We start from the raw sequence: 16874 nt of genomic DNA, 5'->3' as shown, positions 1-16874 counted from the left end.
TTATTAGTTTAAAGTGAGACTCTTGTCAACCTTATTTCATTCGTGGACCCTAATCCTCTGCCGTAGAAAAAAATACACATTTTCGACGGTTTACTGAAAATACAAGAACTGTATGCATGTTGCGACTCGCAGCCAGTGGATGGCGCCATCGATACTTTTATTCGGAGTACAGTACGTGCTGTGGGGGGTTGAGCGAAGAAGACGAACAACGACTGCTGTGAAGACGCTGGCAAATATAGGCTGTGCAAAATTTCGCTTGCATTGTTCCAAATACTTGCACAAGAGTCGTCTTGTCGCATTTGTAAGTTGTGTTGTTGGTTACTGTGGGTGTTTCACTGTCATATTGAACATATTGTTTGGATCTGGAAGGAATTGTTGCGAGAGGCCTAGGCAGGATTGTGGCTAATATTTGTTAGCATTTTGCTAAATCGTCGTGTCTAACGATCTAGCAGCATTACAGCATTCGGCCTAGTTCAAATAATGTCTTTGAACAATCAGATGGCTGGGTATTGGATAAAGCACGCTGCTTTCTGGATGTGCGTCATGCGACCGTGAGCGGTTAGCCACTACGGGTAATATTTGTAATGGCGGACAAAGACTTGCGGAGCTGACGTCGATTCGGCCTTCAGTAACGTACAGGGTGAGACCGGTTTAAAGTGTGGATATGAGGTTTTTTGAATTTCCGTTGAGAAGCTTTTTGTTTTCCGCAGATGGTTGTTTCTTCGTTGTCCGTGATTACGACCCGTGGTGTGTTAGTGATGTGTATTTCTAGTGTTCTCCCTTTCCGTTTTCCACTGGAAAATGTCACGTCAAAGTACTGAACACAAAATGTCCAAAAGTGCAAGTCTCTTTGTACTCAAATAATTATCTCGTATCTATTCACAAACAAAGTATTGCATGAAATGTGGGCATTTAGAAGAAATTCAGACAAGTCTAAAAGGGGAGGTTAAGTGTAATTTTTTTTAACAAATGCGTTTGTTGCCGCATCATAGTCTCAGCATGGCATTTAGATTCATAATGCATTTTTGGCATATGATTCAATCAGCAGAACCCACCAGTTTTCAGCTATTATCAGTGGGCAGCCATTTTGCCACTCAATCTCGAGAGAAAATGAAATCATCAAGCTCCGCTTATGAGCAGTTGCTTTCACAAGCTAACCAATTTTGTGTTTCTACTTTCATTCTTTTCATCTTCCTTTCATAAATTTGCTGCTGTGAAATGTAAATTTCTCCACTGCGAGACTAATAAAGGCAAATCCAATCCAACGATTGGCTCTACTTGAGCCTCAAGCAACGTCTAGCAAAATGGTCTCCGCCAGAGATGGGGAAAAAAACAAGAGAGCCACAGCCATGCATGTTTTCCATATAACACTGCTCCATCACATCTAATCCAAATGACCAATCTGATCTGTAAAAAAAAACTAATGATGATTGTGATCATTTGAATCGGGTGTGTTGGAAGAGGGAATTTGTAATACAAGCAGGACTGCTGCTCTGTACGGCTGGAGTTGCTTAGCTGAGGACTAGTTGAATAACAAACATTTTTCTTAAAGAACATTTTTGATTTCTCATTAAAAATGACATCAGATTATATCTCAATTGCAAATTCATTATTGATATGAGAAAAAAAAACACATGAGATTATCTTTCAAAATTGCCCTAATCCAAAAACACATTGAATCTCTTGACGCACATAGTGGGAGGGAGCCACTTATACACATCATAATTACTTATTAGTCTGTGTTTCTTGATATTGTTTTGCAGTAGTTGAGTATTAATGTATGTGGGCCAGTGGTTGTCCTAGGTTGAGGACAACCTCGTTCTCCTGTGTCCTTTTTAATACCCTCTTTTGTGCATGGCTATGCCGGTGAACAAAACGGTACACATCCACATTGCTTAGTTGTGATTTGTCACAACCGGAATTTCATTTTGTAGTGTCGGACACTGGATACAATATTGTAGCTGTACTGTTGATTGTGCAATGGACAAAGGCTGTCACACACAAGGAAGATTTGTCACCTTGTAGTGTAGTTTATGTTTTCAAACTATTCTTTGTGAGTAGGCAAGTAACGGAAAATGTACAGTAGTTGCTATTCGTGTTAGTGTGAATTGGATTGGCAATACTGACATTGTTTAGCTGATTTGATGTATCAAGACACAAATTAGTTTTCAAAGTGTTGAACTTTTTGCAATGGTTTTTCCACCAATGCGTGTCACGTCGGAATACATGATGAAGGGATGTCGTTTTCTCAACAAACAATTGTTGTAGACTGCGGAAAAATACTTTGGTGTTGTGATGGAAACTGGAAAAACACTTTGGTGGCCTGATGGACAGTTTCTGGGTGACTCATAAATCAGTGTTGGTTTGATAAAGGCTTGGACCAGTGACGGTTATGACTGACCTCTCTGGATGGGGAGAGTTTTGGGGGAAACGGTTGCTGAATTTGTGATGTTCCTAAGAACTTGAATACCTATCGAACAGCGTATCCAGAACATTCTGTTTATTAGCAATGTAATTGTCAACAGCAGGGGACACAGGCCTGTGTCGTATTGTGCCAGTCCCAAACCCGGATAAATACAGAGGGTTGTGTCAGGAAGGACATCCGATGTAGAAGCTTGGCCAAAACAAACATGGGAAATCAAACCTCTGAAGTTGGAGGACACTGATTCACTGTGGTGACGCCTGAAGGGAAAAGCCAAAAGGAAACGAAAAAGTGGTTTGATTGATAGAAATGTTGATTAGTTTCTCAGCCTACCATGCAAATTGTGGCCGAGGCAGGGGTGAGGTTTTTAATGGTTTGTCTGGTGTATGGTTTGACTTTGGAGTGGTGTTTTGGGACGGAATAAACTATAGTTAACATGAACTGCCAAATAGCCGCCTATTTGACAGTAGCACAGAAATAGATTGACGTTTCCATTCTTTGCCGTGGCGAAAGATGACATTGAGATATGAGTGATTTTCCAGTTATGAGCATGATCACGGAATGACTTAAACTCATGAATAGAGTAGTGGCTAATCAGTGAATCCAAACCGAATTGGTTAGTGGATTAATGTGACAACTTCATTGAAAATCGAGTGCTGGTGGTCAGTTTAGTAATGGTGTGCTTGGTGTGTCCATTTTGAGCCATGGGCTTCAATCCAATTTCCGATTTTCTGTTTGAAACAAAGTTGCTTATCAGGTTGTGGTGAGTAACCTGTTGGAATGGAGTGTAGCGCTCCAAGATCTGATGGGAATAATGTTATTCTATACCCTTCTGTCTGCAGGTGCTGTTATTTGTGCTTCAATATGGCAGTCGTCATCCGTTTACAGGGATTGAGGATCAATGCCGGTTCTCAGGATATTCGCAAATTCTTCACTGGACTCAAAATTCTTGATGGTGGTGTACACATAATAGGAGGCGAGCAGGATGAAGCTTTCATTATTTTTGCATCTGATGAAGATGCGAGAAGAGCAATGACACGCTCGGGGGGCCTAATTCGGGGCGGGGCCGTGACTTTGCTACTCAGTAGCAAAGCAGAGATGCAGGGTGTATTTGAGAAAAGTGCCGTCATGGCAGAGATTGAGAAAAAGAGAAATGTTGAGGATAACACACGGCATGCCCGAAGATCTGTGGAATCTGACACTAAGAAGAGGTCCGCTAGTAGAGCGGACATCAGTCCTCCACCACGCCAAAAGAGACCCTCAATCTCAAATGAAGACTCCCCGTGTGCTTTTCTCAAAGGACTGCCATTCAATGTGTCTTATGAAGAAATTTCTGAATTTTTCAGTGGTTTGCGTGTCGTTGACCTCATCCTGTGTAGAAATGCCGCCGGAAAAACCAACGGGATGGGTCTCGTGAGATTTTCCAGCGTTGCAGAAGTAGCGGAAGCCTTGAAAAGGGACAAGGCATACATCGGTTCTCGGTATGTGGAGGTTTGTCCAACGTCAGAATCAGACTGGCAGCGGTCAACCTCAAGGTGGCAATCCATGAGAGCTGGCCAGGGAGGCGGCCATTTTGAAAGACGTGGATCGCCTTCACGTGGTCAAAGGAATTCCCAATTCCATAGGAGGTCGCAATCACCTGGAGGCCACAGGGGTTCATCGTCCAATGAGGAGTATTGCGTTTTGGTGGAAAACCTCTCCTTTGCTGTGGAAATGCAAGACATAAAAAGACTTTTCTACCACGCGAGACTGGATGATGACCAGATCTTGTTCATGAATCTTGACCCAAAATGCAGGTCTGCATTTGTACTCTTTAAGACTATTCGAGAGTATCGTAAGGCAATCGAAGAGGAGTCGAAACCCTTTTTCAATCGGTTGATTAATATCTCGCCAATCTCAAGAGAAAAAATGCTAGCCATCTTTGAATCTCAGAAAATGGAGGATGGTTCTTCTGGAAACTTCAGAAGAAACACCATGGATCATTCCGACCCCGAGAAGTGCTTACTTGTACAAAATCTGCCCTGCGACGTGCGTAAAGTGGAGGTCCAAGACTTCTTATTTGGGATGAACCTCTCCGAAGATGACATACACTTGCTGCGTGACAATACAGGTTCAGGGACCGGCAGGGCTTTGGTTCTCTTCCATTCTGAGTCAATGGCCATGAGGGCCCTCTCTCTCGACGGACAAAGGTTTCTCGGCAAGAAGATTTCTCTCCAATACATTACACGTTCTGAGATGCGGGAGTTGATCGACGGACCATCGCAAAGATTTAATGAGTTCCAGGGTTCTGGTGACGGCGAGTACTGTGACTTCAGTGGCCCTCATTCTGGTAATATGCTAATGAATGCAGGCCCTCAAGGCCACGGAGGCGCCAAGTCTTACTGCGACCCACTTAACAGGGGCAGCGGTGGTGGTCCGCCGAGGCAACAGATCACCGAGCCCACGTGTGTAAAGCTGGTTAATTTACCATTCCAAATAAAAGCAGAAGAAATCTATGATTTTTTCCATGGATATCAAATTATCCCAGGATCCATCTCATTGCAGTATGACAGGAACGGTGCGTTTAAAGGTACCGCAACCGTGGTTTTTGAGACTCGACAGGAGGCAGTTATAGCACTGGAGGAACTCAATGGGAGGCCAATTGGTGCCCGAAAGATTCAGCTACAGCTTCTTTAAACGTGACTTTGGGATTTAGATAGCCAACACGCTCAAATGGTCTGGTTTGATCTCCTCAAATGTCACCGTCAGTTTGAGGGAAATTGTAGTTTTATTTTGTCTTGACATTCGATGTCCCCGCCCAGCTCCCGGTCTGTGTTTTATGTTTTTTATTTTGGGTTATTGCCTTTTTTTCATTGCCTATTTGAAAGGCAGTCTATTCAATTTGCAATTACAATTTCATTTTAGATAACATTTGACTCCATCCAGGGGAAGTTCCATTATTCTATTGTTTATTGTATGTGGGTTACCTACTGCCGATTGTGATGATTATTAAAAATACTGCATCTCATTCCCTTTTTCTCTTTCGGACTTTATTTTTTTCTCTAAATAAACGGTGTCAAACATTTTTTTTTGCTGCAGGCCACATTCATGTTACGGTTCCCTTGCGGGGTTGTTATGAATTTGGGGAAACCATTAGAATGTTTAATCCCCTCCCCATATTACATATAGAGCGCACAACAAATGAATAATTTGTTTTCAAATTTGATGTAAAAAAATGACTTACTATTATAATAATACATTTGCTATTTCTCCAATGTGAGACGAATAAAGGTTTATCTCAAATCTCATCAATACAACATTGATTACCTCAAATATGTTTTAGAAAAAAAAAATGTTATCTAGCTTGCTCGCGACCTAGCTCGCATCCTGTCTAACGACCTAGATAGCTAGATATTTGCCATCTATCGATTAGCGGTCTATTAGCTAGCCTACTAGCTTTCCATCAATTTGAGTTACTTCCGGGTTGAGTGAAGGCTGACGCGTGTGGCTACCGCTGCTCGCCCGCAGAAAAACTGATTCTGTGAGTGTTAAGTGACCTTGAGAGTTTCTAAAGGCAATTTGAAATTAGTCTGCATCATAAATTTCGCAAAAGTTTGATTCTCTTTCATGGGCCGAATAAACTGGCAGGCCACATTTGGCCCTTGAGTTTCACACCTGTGCTCTAAATGCATTCCGTCCTTTGAATCACCCCACGATAATTTGTTTAAAATCTGAATCTACGGTATAGGCGGTCGGGGTAAGATTGGGCCCCAAAAAAAATCCAGCCTGACCCGAGCCCGACCAATTAACTTGATTTGCAGGCCCGAGGCAAACAAAATTCCATATCATTTGTGAGGACTCGGGAGTATTTATAATGACAAATGAAATCCTTTGTAACGAAATCTAAGGTGAACAAGATTATAAACATTTACATCTTTTATATTTCTGTGGAGGTTACCTTAACCTACTTTTCTATCATTGATGGAGTTTTTTAAGAGTTGACGGAAAATTTAAGGGGCTTAATATTTTACTTCTAATAGGCGATAGTTTTTTTGAATTATATCAAATACATGTAAGCTTTATGTATAGAACAAAGCATGGGACGCTTCGTTCACAACATTGCTTTACTTTGAAAATGTAAAGGCCGTTATTTTGAAACCATACCGGATTTGACCGGATTTATGTTACCACGTATTTCCGGGCCAGGTGAAAGTCGACTAATTGATGAACGGCTCAAGTCCCAACTGCAGGTGAATGAAGTTATCCACATTTTATTAAGTTTAAATACAAAGCAAAGTTTGTGGACCCGGACAAAAACCTCAGATAAAGGTTTACGTCAACTTTTTAATCGCTCCGATGTATTTGAAGACCAGAGTAATGCCATCAATTAAGACCGTAAATGTTTGTTCCTTATTAAAAGTAAGAATTTTGATCTAAATATATAGTATACAATTTTGTCAGTAAACGCAAACTTGTGGAAGGTTAAAATAGTTTTCTTCTGTGGACACGCACTTTACACAAGAACGATTCAGTTAAAGAGGGGCAACACGTTTATTTTGTACAGAGTGGTTACATCTTAAACTAAACGACCGTAAAGTGCTTTTCTACATGGAATGTTTAACCGTATTGAACACGGCCACCGAGTATATTCTCTTTCCCTTCGTAAATGTGACTGCAAAACTATTTTGCTTCCAGTAGATAAGGGGTTAACTTTTCGAGAAAATAAATTGTAGCTTGGCCATCGTTTAGCATTCTCAATACCTGTTTAAAGTCATAACATCGAATTATACAGGCTATGCAAATACTTAAATTCAAGAGGAAACCACTTTGCAAGGCAGTTATATCGTAAATAAACGACAGGGAACGGTGTTTGGTGAAAATGCTAATTCCAATTAGTTGGTGTTATTTTTGAACATTTTCGTCAAAGTCTATATTGTTTCAAGAACGTCGACGTTTTGTTTAATACCCAGTTTGCCCTGAAGCACATAAGTGGGATTTAGGGAGTTCTAAATTGGGATATAAATTGTGTTCATCACAAGAATTCAGTAAGTCGAGCCAAGCTTAATATGACATCAATATATACTCGTTCAAATCAAGTTCAGGCATTTGCGATATCTTTTTTTTCGTAGGCTTCCAGTTGACTTATTTTCAAGCAATTTACATTTTTTTCTTGTAAAGTAAAAATCCCTGTCCTTGAAACAATACAAATAAAGAAAACAAATACCTTTAATCCCCATTTTACTTTTCAAAGTGTAACAAGTACTGTATCAAGTCCCTAACCCGCTGGTGACCAGGCCGTGGTGTACCCTGCCTTTTCCTCAAAGCAACGTCAGCTGCAATATGCCTCAGTTCACAGCAATCCATGGGTATGGATGTATAAATCAATGTGTTTGAATCGAATACACATTAATACAAATTAAATCCAAGCAACAGATGCTGCTGATCCTCACTGTCAAACCAACTGCATACACAAAGAATGTCAGCTTTGAGAAATGTCACATAAACCATTGTGATGAAAAATCTAAAAGCACATTTGAACCCGACTGCGAGCATAATGAAGCTACCAAGGCGGCGAATTCCCCAGACGCTTCTGATGCCTGCAAGACCGCTGCGCCGCCTCCTTCCTGTTGGCAGCGGTGACTCAACTGGCCAAACACACACCAGTAAAGATCCTGGTGTGCATCCATGCGTGTAATCATATGGCGTTAATCACCCACTCCTAATTCACACGGAATCTTTTTGTCCATTTTAGAAACCACTGCGAATGCTCCTTCGTGTGCGCAGGCATTGATTGACATTGTGGATGAAAAGGTAAGAAATGTTTCGGGATTGCACGATCCGCCACAATGTCAGTCACCCTCAGATTTGATCACATTCAAATAATTAAGTCATTCACTGCAAGACGTGCAAAGATGTGTCCACTCCAGTGCCAGCGATTTTGTCATTGTCACTTGAATTTGAGGACCCACAGAATGTTGGGTTTTAGGCATACTAACTATTTTTCGGGTTACACACGGAGCTGCCACAATGAGGGATGTGTTGGTCGCGAACGAGCACGTTCTCATAACAAGAAAATGGTGTTTTGTCCTCGATTCCCCACCCACAGTCTTTGGTTAAATCCACGTGATTGGTCAAGAACGAAGCAGTGAGGGGGTGGGGGTTACAGACAGACAGAGAGAGAGTGAGGCCGTTCTCCGAAAAACAAAATGCCATCTTCGGTTAAAGCCACATGATTGGTCAAGAACGCAGCAGTGAGGGGAGGGGTTAACATTAAAGAGACAGGCAGCCGACAGAGAGAGAGTGAGAAGACACATACGAAAGGGAGACGACAGGGCTTGAAACAAAAAAAAGTGAAATGGTGAGAAAATGGAGAAAACGGTGAAATATTGATTCGTTTCAACTTTGATCGTTCAAAAGCAGAGTGTAGACTGGAAGGTTATAATATCCCATCAATCAGGCTCCACAAATAACCCGCACAAGCCATCTGTACACTTGATACAAAAAGCTATCAACCCAGCTAAACAGAACACAATTGATGAGGAAAAAGGTAAAATTATCGCAAAGAAAGCACCTACAAGGGATCATTCCTCAAGATGGTGAAAGAAGGCTACGTTCCTCATCAAGTGTTTAATGCTGATGAAACCAGCCACTCCATTCCATCAAGCCATCAACAACCATCACAAAGGTAAATAAAATGACTTTATTATAAAGTACAGTTTATTTCTTTAATTATAATACCACAGCACATTTATTATACATAAAATAAGGTATATTGTGTGTAGTTTTAAGGCTTAGAAAATTCGAAAGTAGAAAATTGTTTTATGGGGACCTGTCAACGCATTATTCTCATTTTAATGGTTCCCTATGGGAAATTATTTTTTTGGGATACGCACTTTTCGCCTTACACACTGTCTGGGAATCAATTAAGTTCGTAAGCCAAGGTATCGCTATATATTGGTTTATATAGCGCTTTAACAACAGCAGAAGCTGGAACAAAGCACTAACATGGAAAAAAGGGAAATGCTGCAAAAAAAAACAAAAAAATAAACTCCGAACAAATTCGGGAATGGCAGTGAATGAGTAAAAAAAAATCTTAGAAAACTATTGTAACTGTAAGGTTTTGAAACATTTTCTTTAAGTGTGCGTGAACGATGGATGTGAGTGCAAAAGAAATTAGCCCAAAGCAGCATTTGTGCACCTTGATTAACTCATTCACTGCCAGACAATGTGCAAAAATGTGTCCACTCCGGTGCCAGGATTTTTGTCATTGTCACTTGAATTGCAAGGCCCACAGAATATTGAGTTTTAGGATTATACGAATATTAATTTCAGCGAAAGAAATTGTAGACTCTCTTCTTTCATCAGAAAAAAATAGTTAATTACTAAGTTATATGGGTCTGGCGTTATCTGAGCTTGAAATGGTGGCGACTGTACAAAAGGCAAATGCTGCCCCCTTGTAGAAAGGAAAAAACATTGCCAGAGGTATGACCAGCTCTTTTATCGGCACACCGTGCAAGAAAAAACAAAACCCGAACAAATTCGGGAATGGCGAATAACTCTTTTTCAAATTTTAAGTACAAAAAGAATGACTTTGTTATTTGCATGAGACAATTTGAAGTTTTGATTCGGACTTTAGCAAGCATCATGGAATTTCACGAGTTTGATTTGCTTTCGCGGCCCGAATAAAAGAATGTGGTGGGCCATATTTGGCCCCTGGGCCTTACCTTTGACACCATTGTGTTAATTTACTTCATTTTCTAAAAACGTTAACCCTGATATTTAATGAAACTTGATTGTAATACTCTTGTGTGTTTCACAGGAAAATATTACAGTTGAGCAGTTTGTCGAGATGGTCAATCCCCAAGACCAGAAAAAAAGTAACATCCATAATATTTGTTTGTTTTACTGATTTGAGCCAAGGGTAGCCATGACTGAAATGTTTTTTTCTTCACTGCCTCCCTAATATTTCGTTACAGAGAGATTGTCTTACTCTCACGATTTTTTAATTGGTCTTGCGAGTTGTTCTGCAGCCAAGGAAAGGCCGGAATTTTTACCAGACTATCCGTTCGTCTTATCCAAAGCAGTAAGTCCACTAGACAAAAGTGTCCGTTCAAAAGCATTCTGTCGCCATAGAATAATGTAATTGATGATAATTGTTTCAACAGACAGTTCCAAGTTTTCTGACAGTAAATAAAAGCAGTTGGAGGAATGGAGAAGAGGATGTGTGAGTGTTTTTATTTATTTGCCTATTCATTTATTTATTCAGTATTCTCATCTTCTTTTCATTAAAAAAAAAATCCCAGCAGCATCCTGAAATTTTTGTGCCAACATAATTGCTCACTTTTGAACCATCTGGACTCTTTGGTTGTTGTTGAAATTTGAAAGAACAATTTCAATCTGCAATAACAGATTTTGTTGAAAACAATGTAAATTTTCTTGTATCGTCCAAGGGTTGGTTAGTCCAGGCCATTTTCAAATTTCTCTCTCTCTCTCTTGCTCCCTCTCTCGTTTTTTTTTTTATCTCTGTTCCCCTCTCCCTCTCTCTCTTTTATCCAAGTCTCTTATTTCATCCTACTTTGTCAGTCTTTCTCTCTCTCTTTCTTTTCATCTCTCTATCTCCCGCTCATTTTTTCTCTTCCATGGTCTCTATCTAGCTAGCTATCTCGCTATCTAGCTAGCTCTCTCCATCTCTCTCTCCGTCCCTCTCTCCACCTCTCCGTCTCTCTCTCCACCTCACCTCTCAATCTATATCTCCGTCTCTATCTCTCTATATCTATCTCCCTCTCTCGTCCTCTATCTCTCGCCCTTTCTCTCTCTTGCTATCCCTTCCCTCAAAAAAAATAAAAATAAAGAAAACTTTAACCTCGTTAATCTTTGACAATTCAGAGGAAAGTGAGCAAGCAAAACAAACACGATTAACACCGGATGCTCACAACAACTCACCTGTCAAACTTAAAACCAAGTAGAGTTTATGATGCTTTTTATATACCTTCATTCTAAATTATCTCTAGAACGTGTGGGGTGAGGAATGCAGTAGAAAGTGGAGGTCAGGTCAGAGGTTGCGAACCTTCTCCAACTTTCCCAGTTGAGCATCCGGGTTCACGGTGCGTTCGGTTGACCTCGTTTTGAATGGGGAAAAGCAAAAAATGGTATCCAGCTTTGCTTTGAAAGTTTGCCTTTATATCTTTAGTGTCACTACCTTCTCACACTGCTCTGTGGATCTGAAAGGGTTCGTTTAAGAACTACAGCTTTAACTTTGTCTTTTGTTTTGATTTTAGTAATTTAGTGATTTTCCCCACACAGAGGATGGACTCGAAGAACAAGGAAAAGAGCAGGTATGATTTCCCCTCTTTATTTTGTCGAATCAATTATTATTTTCCAATGTTTTAAAAGTTTTTGAGAGATTTGTTGTTTGTTAGTGTTAATCCCCGGGTAACTTAAAGGACAACCTACGCCTCCGGACAAATTGTGTCCATAATTTGTAAAATCTCTTCAAATGACTTCTACTGACCGTATTTTACAGAGATTCCACCGCATATAGCTATTTTTTACGGTTTGAGACTTGCGCTGAATATTCAGGAAGTCTTGCTTTTGAGTTGGTGACGAGTCGTCACGTCACTGAAGGAATGCCCCTGACCGGGAAAGTACACATTGTAGTAGTCCTTTCATTCACGTCAATGCATTTTGCGGTACTTTGTTTGGTCTGAAAACTTCGTGTTGATCCGTGTTGATGGCGAAAACACATAAATAACGTGATGGTGAATCTTGGTGTGTTGCACCGAGCATCTATTTGATATTCGCTGACAAAAATTCAAAGGAACTAATCAGCCCGTTTCCACGGACTTTGTCCCCATCTTCTGCCTGTTTTGGGTGCTACCCCCCCCCCCCCCCCCCCCCCCCACAGATACCTCAAAATAACAGGGAATAAATTCTTTAATCGGTTGCAAACATGTATGCTTTCCTCTTCAGAACTATTTGAATCATATTCATAACTGGATGAGTAACAAGAAAGCATCTTCTCCGAATCTGAAACCATTGTTTTGATTCTCGAGCAAGGCAAGACGTCTTGGTGTGACACCACGAACAAGGGGGCGGGACCTTCTGTAACTGGCCACTTCCGGGTTCATTTTTTGCAGATTTTGGACACTTTAAGTCATTTTTATTGGTGATTTTTGCATTTGACTAACAATATCACACTGTGTGTTTTGGGTATTTTAGATGCTATAAAACGTTTTTCTGATGTCAGTTAGGAAACAAAAAAATGATGTCGGTTGTCCTTTAAATTTATATGTAATGTGTGTATTAGGATATCTAATGAAAATAACAAACGATACCTAATGAAAGGCACTTTTTGTGGAATGCAAGTGTCACATTGTTTTATTAATTTAGCACAAAAACTCTAAAAAAAGAAAGCCGTTAGTCCATATTCTGTTTGGACTATCTCCTAAGAGAGATGAATTAATTGGATTGGATTAGCCTTTATTAGTCTCATAGTGGAGAAATTTACATTTCACAGCAGCAAAGTGATGAAAGTGATGAAAGAAAGAGGAAAGGAAGAAGTAGAAAAACAAAATACAGGACTTGTTGTAAAGGTATTCACTCTTGAGGCCCCATCTTGAAGAAAAACAAAAACAAATAATGTGACAACACAAAAAACACAGACAGTCATTCAATCTTAAGCATTTGTGCACCATCTTTGTTGTATGAAGCAGTTCTAGATGAAAGTGTAGACCGAAGACCGCCAGTGGATCAGGGACGTCATGGTGGAACGTGCACATCTGCTACAAGCTGACCATGACGCTGTAGAATCCATTGATAAAAAGAGATTGTCTCACGTCTACTGTCCCACATAAATCCGCTTCAATTCCAAGCCGCGACAGTTCCACATACGCATCGGTGCTCTGCAATGACGCTCGTTTCTTCTCATCGCGAGCACAGACCTTTCCGCTGAACAAAGCAGGGTTGTGAAAATGCAGCCCATTGCAGGCCAAAAAAACACAATCGCTCCAGAGCTCTCCAGCGCTGACAGTCAAATGGCACTTATATTCCTTCCAAATCAAAACCAGTGCTGTCAAAAAGGTGCAACCGCTCAGCAGTCTCTCCTCATCGATGAACGTTGTGGCTAAAAATGCAGAAAAACAATTTGTATCGGTTCCACATGACGCACAACAACTAAGTGACGAGAGAGAACACAAAAACAACAAAAGAAAGCATGGCTGATCAGAGCGCATGCTTTTTTGAGCCAAGGTGGCTGCCTACTCGGGCGCCATCTTGGACCTCTTTGATTTTTCGTTGAATTTCTTCTTTGAATGTTAAGAGCTGTAACACATTGTTCAAGGGCTGTAAGCGTACACAACCCTCACCTCCGTGGGCTGAAAGATGACATCTTGTACCACTTGAGTCTGGGAACAGCAACACACAACCTTCCTGCTCTGTTTGGGGATGTCAAAGTGAGACTTTCATTTTTTTAAACAAAAAATAAAACAAAACAACTTCTGCCAATATTTGAATCGTTCTTGTGTGTTCTCCTCCAGTTTGTGTGTGTTGGAGGCAGCGTTTGGCGCATGAAAGAGTTCATTGAGTACATTGCTGAAGAGCTTGGAATCCAAGACCCCAAATCAAACTACCCTAATATTTGTGCTGGAACCGACCGCTTTGCCATGTACAAAATTGGTTCCGTGCTCTCTGTTAGTGTAAGTCAAAAATAACTAACCATATTTATATTCAAGAGTGCAATGTTATGAAAAGTATTGCGATATCATTGACTGTGTTTTGCAGCATGGAATTGGAATCCCATCCATATCATTAATGTTGCATGAGCTGATAAAGCTCCTCCACCATGCACGTTGCACGGATGTTACAATCATACGCATTGGAACATCAGGTGGGCTAGGTAAGTTTGTTAATAATACCGCATATGTCTTATTGATAGATGTGCATATTTAACTCATTCACTGCTAGACGATGTGCAAAAATGTGTCCACTCCAGTGCCAGGGTTTTTGTCATGTTCACTGAAATTGCAGGACCCATAGAATATCGAGTTTTAGGACGAAATAAACATTCAATGCAGTTAAAGAACCCTTGAACTCCCTTCTTTCATCAGAAAAAAAGTTTTTTTTTCCGAAATTATATGGGTCTGGAATTATCTGAGATTGAAATGAGGGTGGTTGTACAAAATACAATACATGTTGATTTATATCGCGATGTAACAACAGTTGAAGTTGTAACAAAGCCTTGACATGGACAAAAAGCAAATGCTACCCCCTCGTGGACATTGCCAGAGGTCTGGCCAGTGCTTTATCGGCACCCAAACATGAAGAAAAAAAAAACGAACACATTCGGAAATGGCGCTCTACGTTATATTTTCCATTCCCAAATAAATTTGGGGATGGCAGTGAATGTTATTAACTCATTTACTGCCAGACAATGTGCAAAAATGTGTACAGTCCAGTGCCAGGGGTTTGGTCATTTTCACTCAAATCAAAGGACCCACAGAATATTGAGCTTTAGGACTACATAAACATTCAATGCAGAGTAAGAAACCTCAGAGTCTCTTTTTTCATCAGAGAAAAAGAGTTAATTCCTAAGTGATATGGGTCTGGAGTTATCTGAGCTTGAAATGGGGGTGGCTGTACAAAATACAATACACTGTATACATATTGATTTATATAGTGCTGTAACAACAGCTGAAGTTGTAACAAAGCCCGAACAAGGACAAAAGGACCCCCTCGTGGAAGGGAAAAACATTGCCAGAGGGCTGACCAGCGCTTTATCGGCATTCCCCCGCAAGAAAAAAAACAAAACCCGAACAAATTTAGGAATGGTGCTCCATGTCATATTATCAATTCCCGAATAAATTTGGGAATGGCAGTGAATGAGTTAAACAAACTTGTATTTGGCACATGTATTTTTCTGTATTTCACTCTTGTCATTTTAATTCTTGTTTTTATTTTATTTTTTATTTTTTTTAGGGCTTGAGCCCGGTACTGTCGTCGTGACCAAAGAGGCTGTAAATGGCGCATTGGCACCCAGATTTGAGCAGCTGATCTTGGGGCGGTTGGTGGTCCGCGACACCGACCTGGACTACGGCCTGGCCCAGGAGCTGCTTCTGTGTAGTAAAGAGCTGGGCCAGTTCACCACGGTGATGGGCGACACCTTGTGCACGCTGGATTTCTATGAAGGTCTGCTGCACCCGTTGTGTGGAATGTGCACGTCGAACTTCAAGCTAAATGTTGAAAGCAAACACGAAGCTGTAGCATCCATTGACAAAAAAGAGAGAGTCCCACGTAAATCCGCTTCGATTCCAAGCCGCGACAGTTCCACATATGCATCGGCACTGTGCGCTGACGCTCCTTTCTTCTGATCGCGGGCTCCTCAAGCCATGCACCCATCCAGCCGCAGACTGTCCATTTTTTTACTTCAAGATGGCGCCGCAAGAGTGGCCGCCTATACAGCAGCTCCTGTGTTTTGTTTTTCTACTTCTCCTTTTCCTTTCCTCTTTCTTTCATCACTTTGCTGCCATGACGTATAAATTTCTCCACTGCGAGACTAGTAAAGGCTAATCCAATCCACTCCGATCACCGGTTTATGGTTGTCGCAGGAATATTATGAGAAAAATATTACGACTGTGGGCTTTGTTTTTCTTAACAGACTGGTTCCAAGGCAAAAGTAACCATTTTGTTGTGTCGTGTAGGTCAAGGCCGTCTAGACGGAGCGTTCTGCTTCTACACGGAGGAAGATAAGCACCAATACTTGACCAAAGCCAAAGAAGCGGGTGTCTGCAATATTGAAATGGAGTCAGCCGCTTTTGCCTCCATGTGCAAACTGAGCGGGCTGCGAGGTGAGGAATGACATCAGCAAAATTATCCGGGTGACATCATTTTTCATTTTTTGTGTGTAAACGTCAGACCTTTCCTCCCCCCCCCCCCCCCCCCAACATGAAAGCGGCCGTGGTTTGCGCTACTTTCGTGGATCGTTTGAAGGGAGACCAGGTGACCATCTCTCATGATATTCTCCACAGCTATGAGCAGCGACCTCAGATTCTTGTGGGGCATTACATTAAGAAGCAGCTCAAGGCACAAAAAGCAATTCAGAAGTAACCTTTTTTTTAGATGACATGTTTTGCAATTGTTGTCTGTGAATTCTGACACCTCAAATTGAAATATAAATATTGTGTTAGATTAAATCATTTTTTGTGCTGGTTCTTTCAATCAAGCGAATAATTGCTTTTTTTCCCTCAGTATCGTTGTACAGTGTCTTGTTTTGAGAAATGGAATAGTGCAGATTTCCTTTTATTTAAAGGACAACCGACGCCGCCGGACAAGTTGTGTCCATAATTTGTAAAATCACTTCAAATGACTTCTACTGAGCTTATTTTACAAAGATTCCACCGCATATAGCTATATTTTACATTTTAAGACTCTCGCTGAATATTCAAGAAGTCTTGTTTTTGAGTTGGTGATGATTCCTGAC

General features: G+C 40.8%; 2 protein-coding genes across 4 annotated transcripts; both read left to right on the top strand.

The window, feature by feature from the left end:
• The first annotated feature begins 186 nt into the window (after positions 1 to 186).
• On the top strand, positions 187 to 5709 carry rbm12bb (RNA binding motif protein 12Bb). Its single transcript, XM_088998872.1, has 2 exons — positions 187 to 301; positions 3265 to 5709. The coding sequence occupies exon 2, from the start codon at positions 3287 to 3289 to the stop codon at positions 5096 to 5098; it is 1812 nt and encodes a 603-aa protein (XP_088854998.1). The 5' UTR covers positions 187 to 301; positions 3265 to 3286; the 3' UTR covers positions 5099 to 5709.
• Positions 5710 to 6607: 898 nt separating this feature from the next.
• Positions 6608 to 16669, top strand: upp1 (uridine phosphorylase 1). 3 transcript variants are annotated; one of them, XM_088998873.1, is made up of 13 exons: positions 6794 to 7767; positions 7829 to 8076; positions 8154 to 8212; positions 10221 to 10278; positions 10378 to 10484; positions 10567 to 10625; positions 11680 to 11736; positions 13740 to 13851; positions 13936 to 14094; positions 14180 to 14294; positions 15374 to 15583; positions 16096 to 16242; positions 16347 to 16669. In XM_088998873.1, exons 2-13 carry the CDS (start codon positions 7914 to 7916, stop codon positions 16499 to 16501), a joined length of 1401 nt encoding a protein of 466 aa, XP_088854999.1. In that variant the 5' UTR covers positions 6794 to 7767; positions 7829 to 7913; the 3' UTR covers positions 16502 to 16669. The 3 variants fall into 3 exon arrangements, with proteins under 3 accessions (XP_088855000.1, XP_088854999.1, XP_088855002.1); XM_088998874.1 differs by lacking the exons at positions 6794 to 7767; positions 7829 to 8076 and adding an exon at positions 6608 to 6651; XM_088998876.1 differs by lacking the exons at positions 6794 to 7767; positions 7829 to 8076; positions 8154 to 8212; positions 10221 to 10278 and having other exon boundaries at positions 10467 to 10484; positions 11705 to 11736.
• The last annotated feature ends 205 nt before the right edge of the window (positions 16670 to 16874 follow it).

Source organism: Hippocampus bargibanti, linkage group LG06 (assembly GCF_051943395.1).
Source record: "Hippocampus bargibanti isolate YZ-2025 linkage group LG06, ASM5194339v1, whole genome shotgun sequence".
Classification (NCBI taxonomy): domain Eukaryota; kingdom Metazoa; phylum Chordata; class Actinopteri; order Syngnathiformes; family Syngnathidae; genus Hippocampus; species Hippocampus bargibanti.
This window is presented reverse-complemented; position numbering and strand designations above follow the sequence as displayed.

Coding starts and splice junctions, on each gene's coding strand:
- rbm12bb (XM_088998872.1), top strand. CDS start 3,287: ATGGCAGTCGTCATCCGTTTACAGGGATTGAGGATCAATGCCGGTTCT.
- upp1 (XM_088998873.1), top strand. CDS start 7,914: ATGAAAAATCTAAAAGCACATTTGAACCCGACTGCGAGCATAATGAAG. Junction 10,626..11,679: donor AGGAATGGAGAAGAGGATGT/GTGAGTGTTTTT, acceptor TTTTGATTTTAG/TAATTTAGTGATTTTCCCCA. Junction 11,737..13,739: donor AAGAACAAGGAAAAGAGCAG/GTATGATTTCCC, acceptor ACATTGTTCAAG/GGCTGTAAGCGTACACAACC.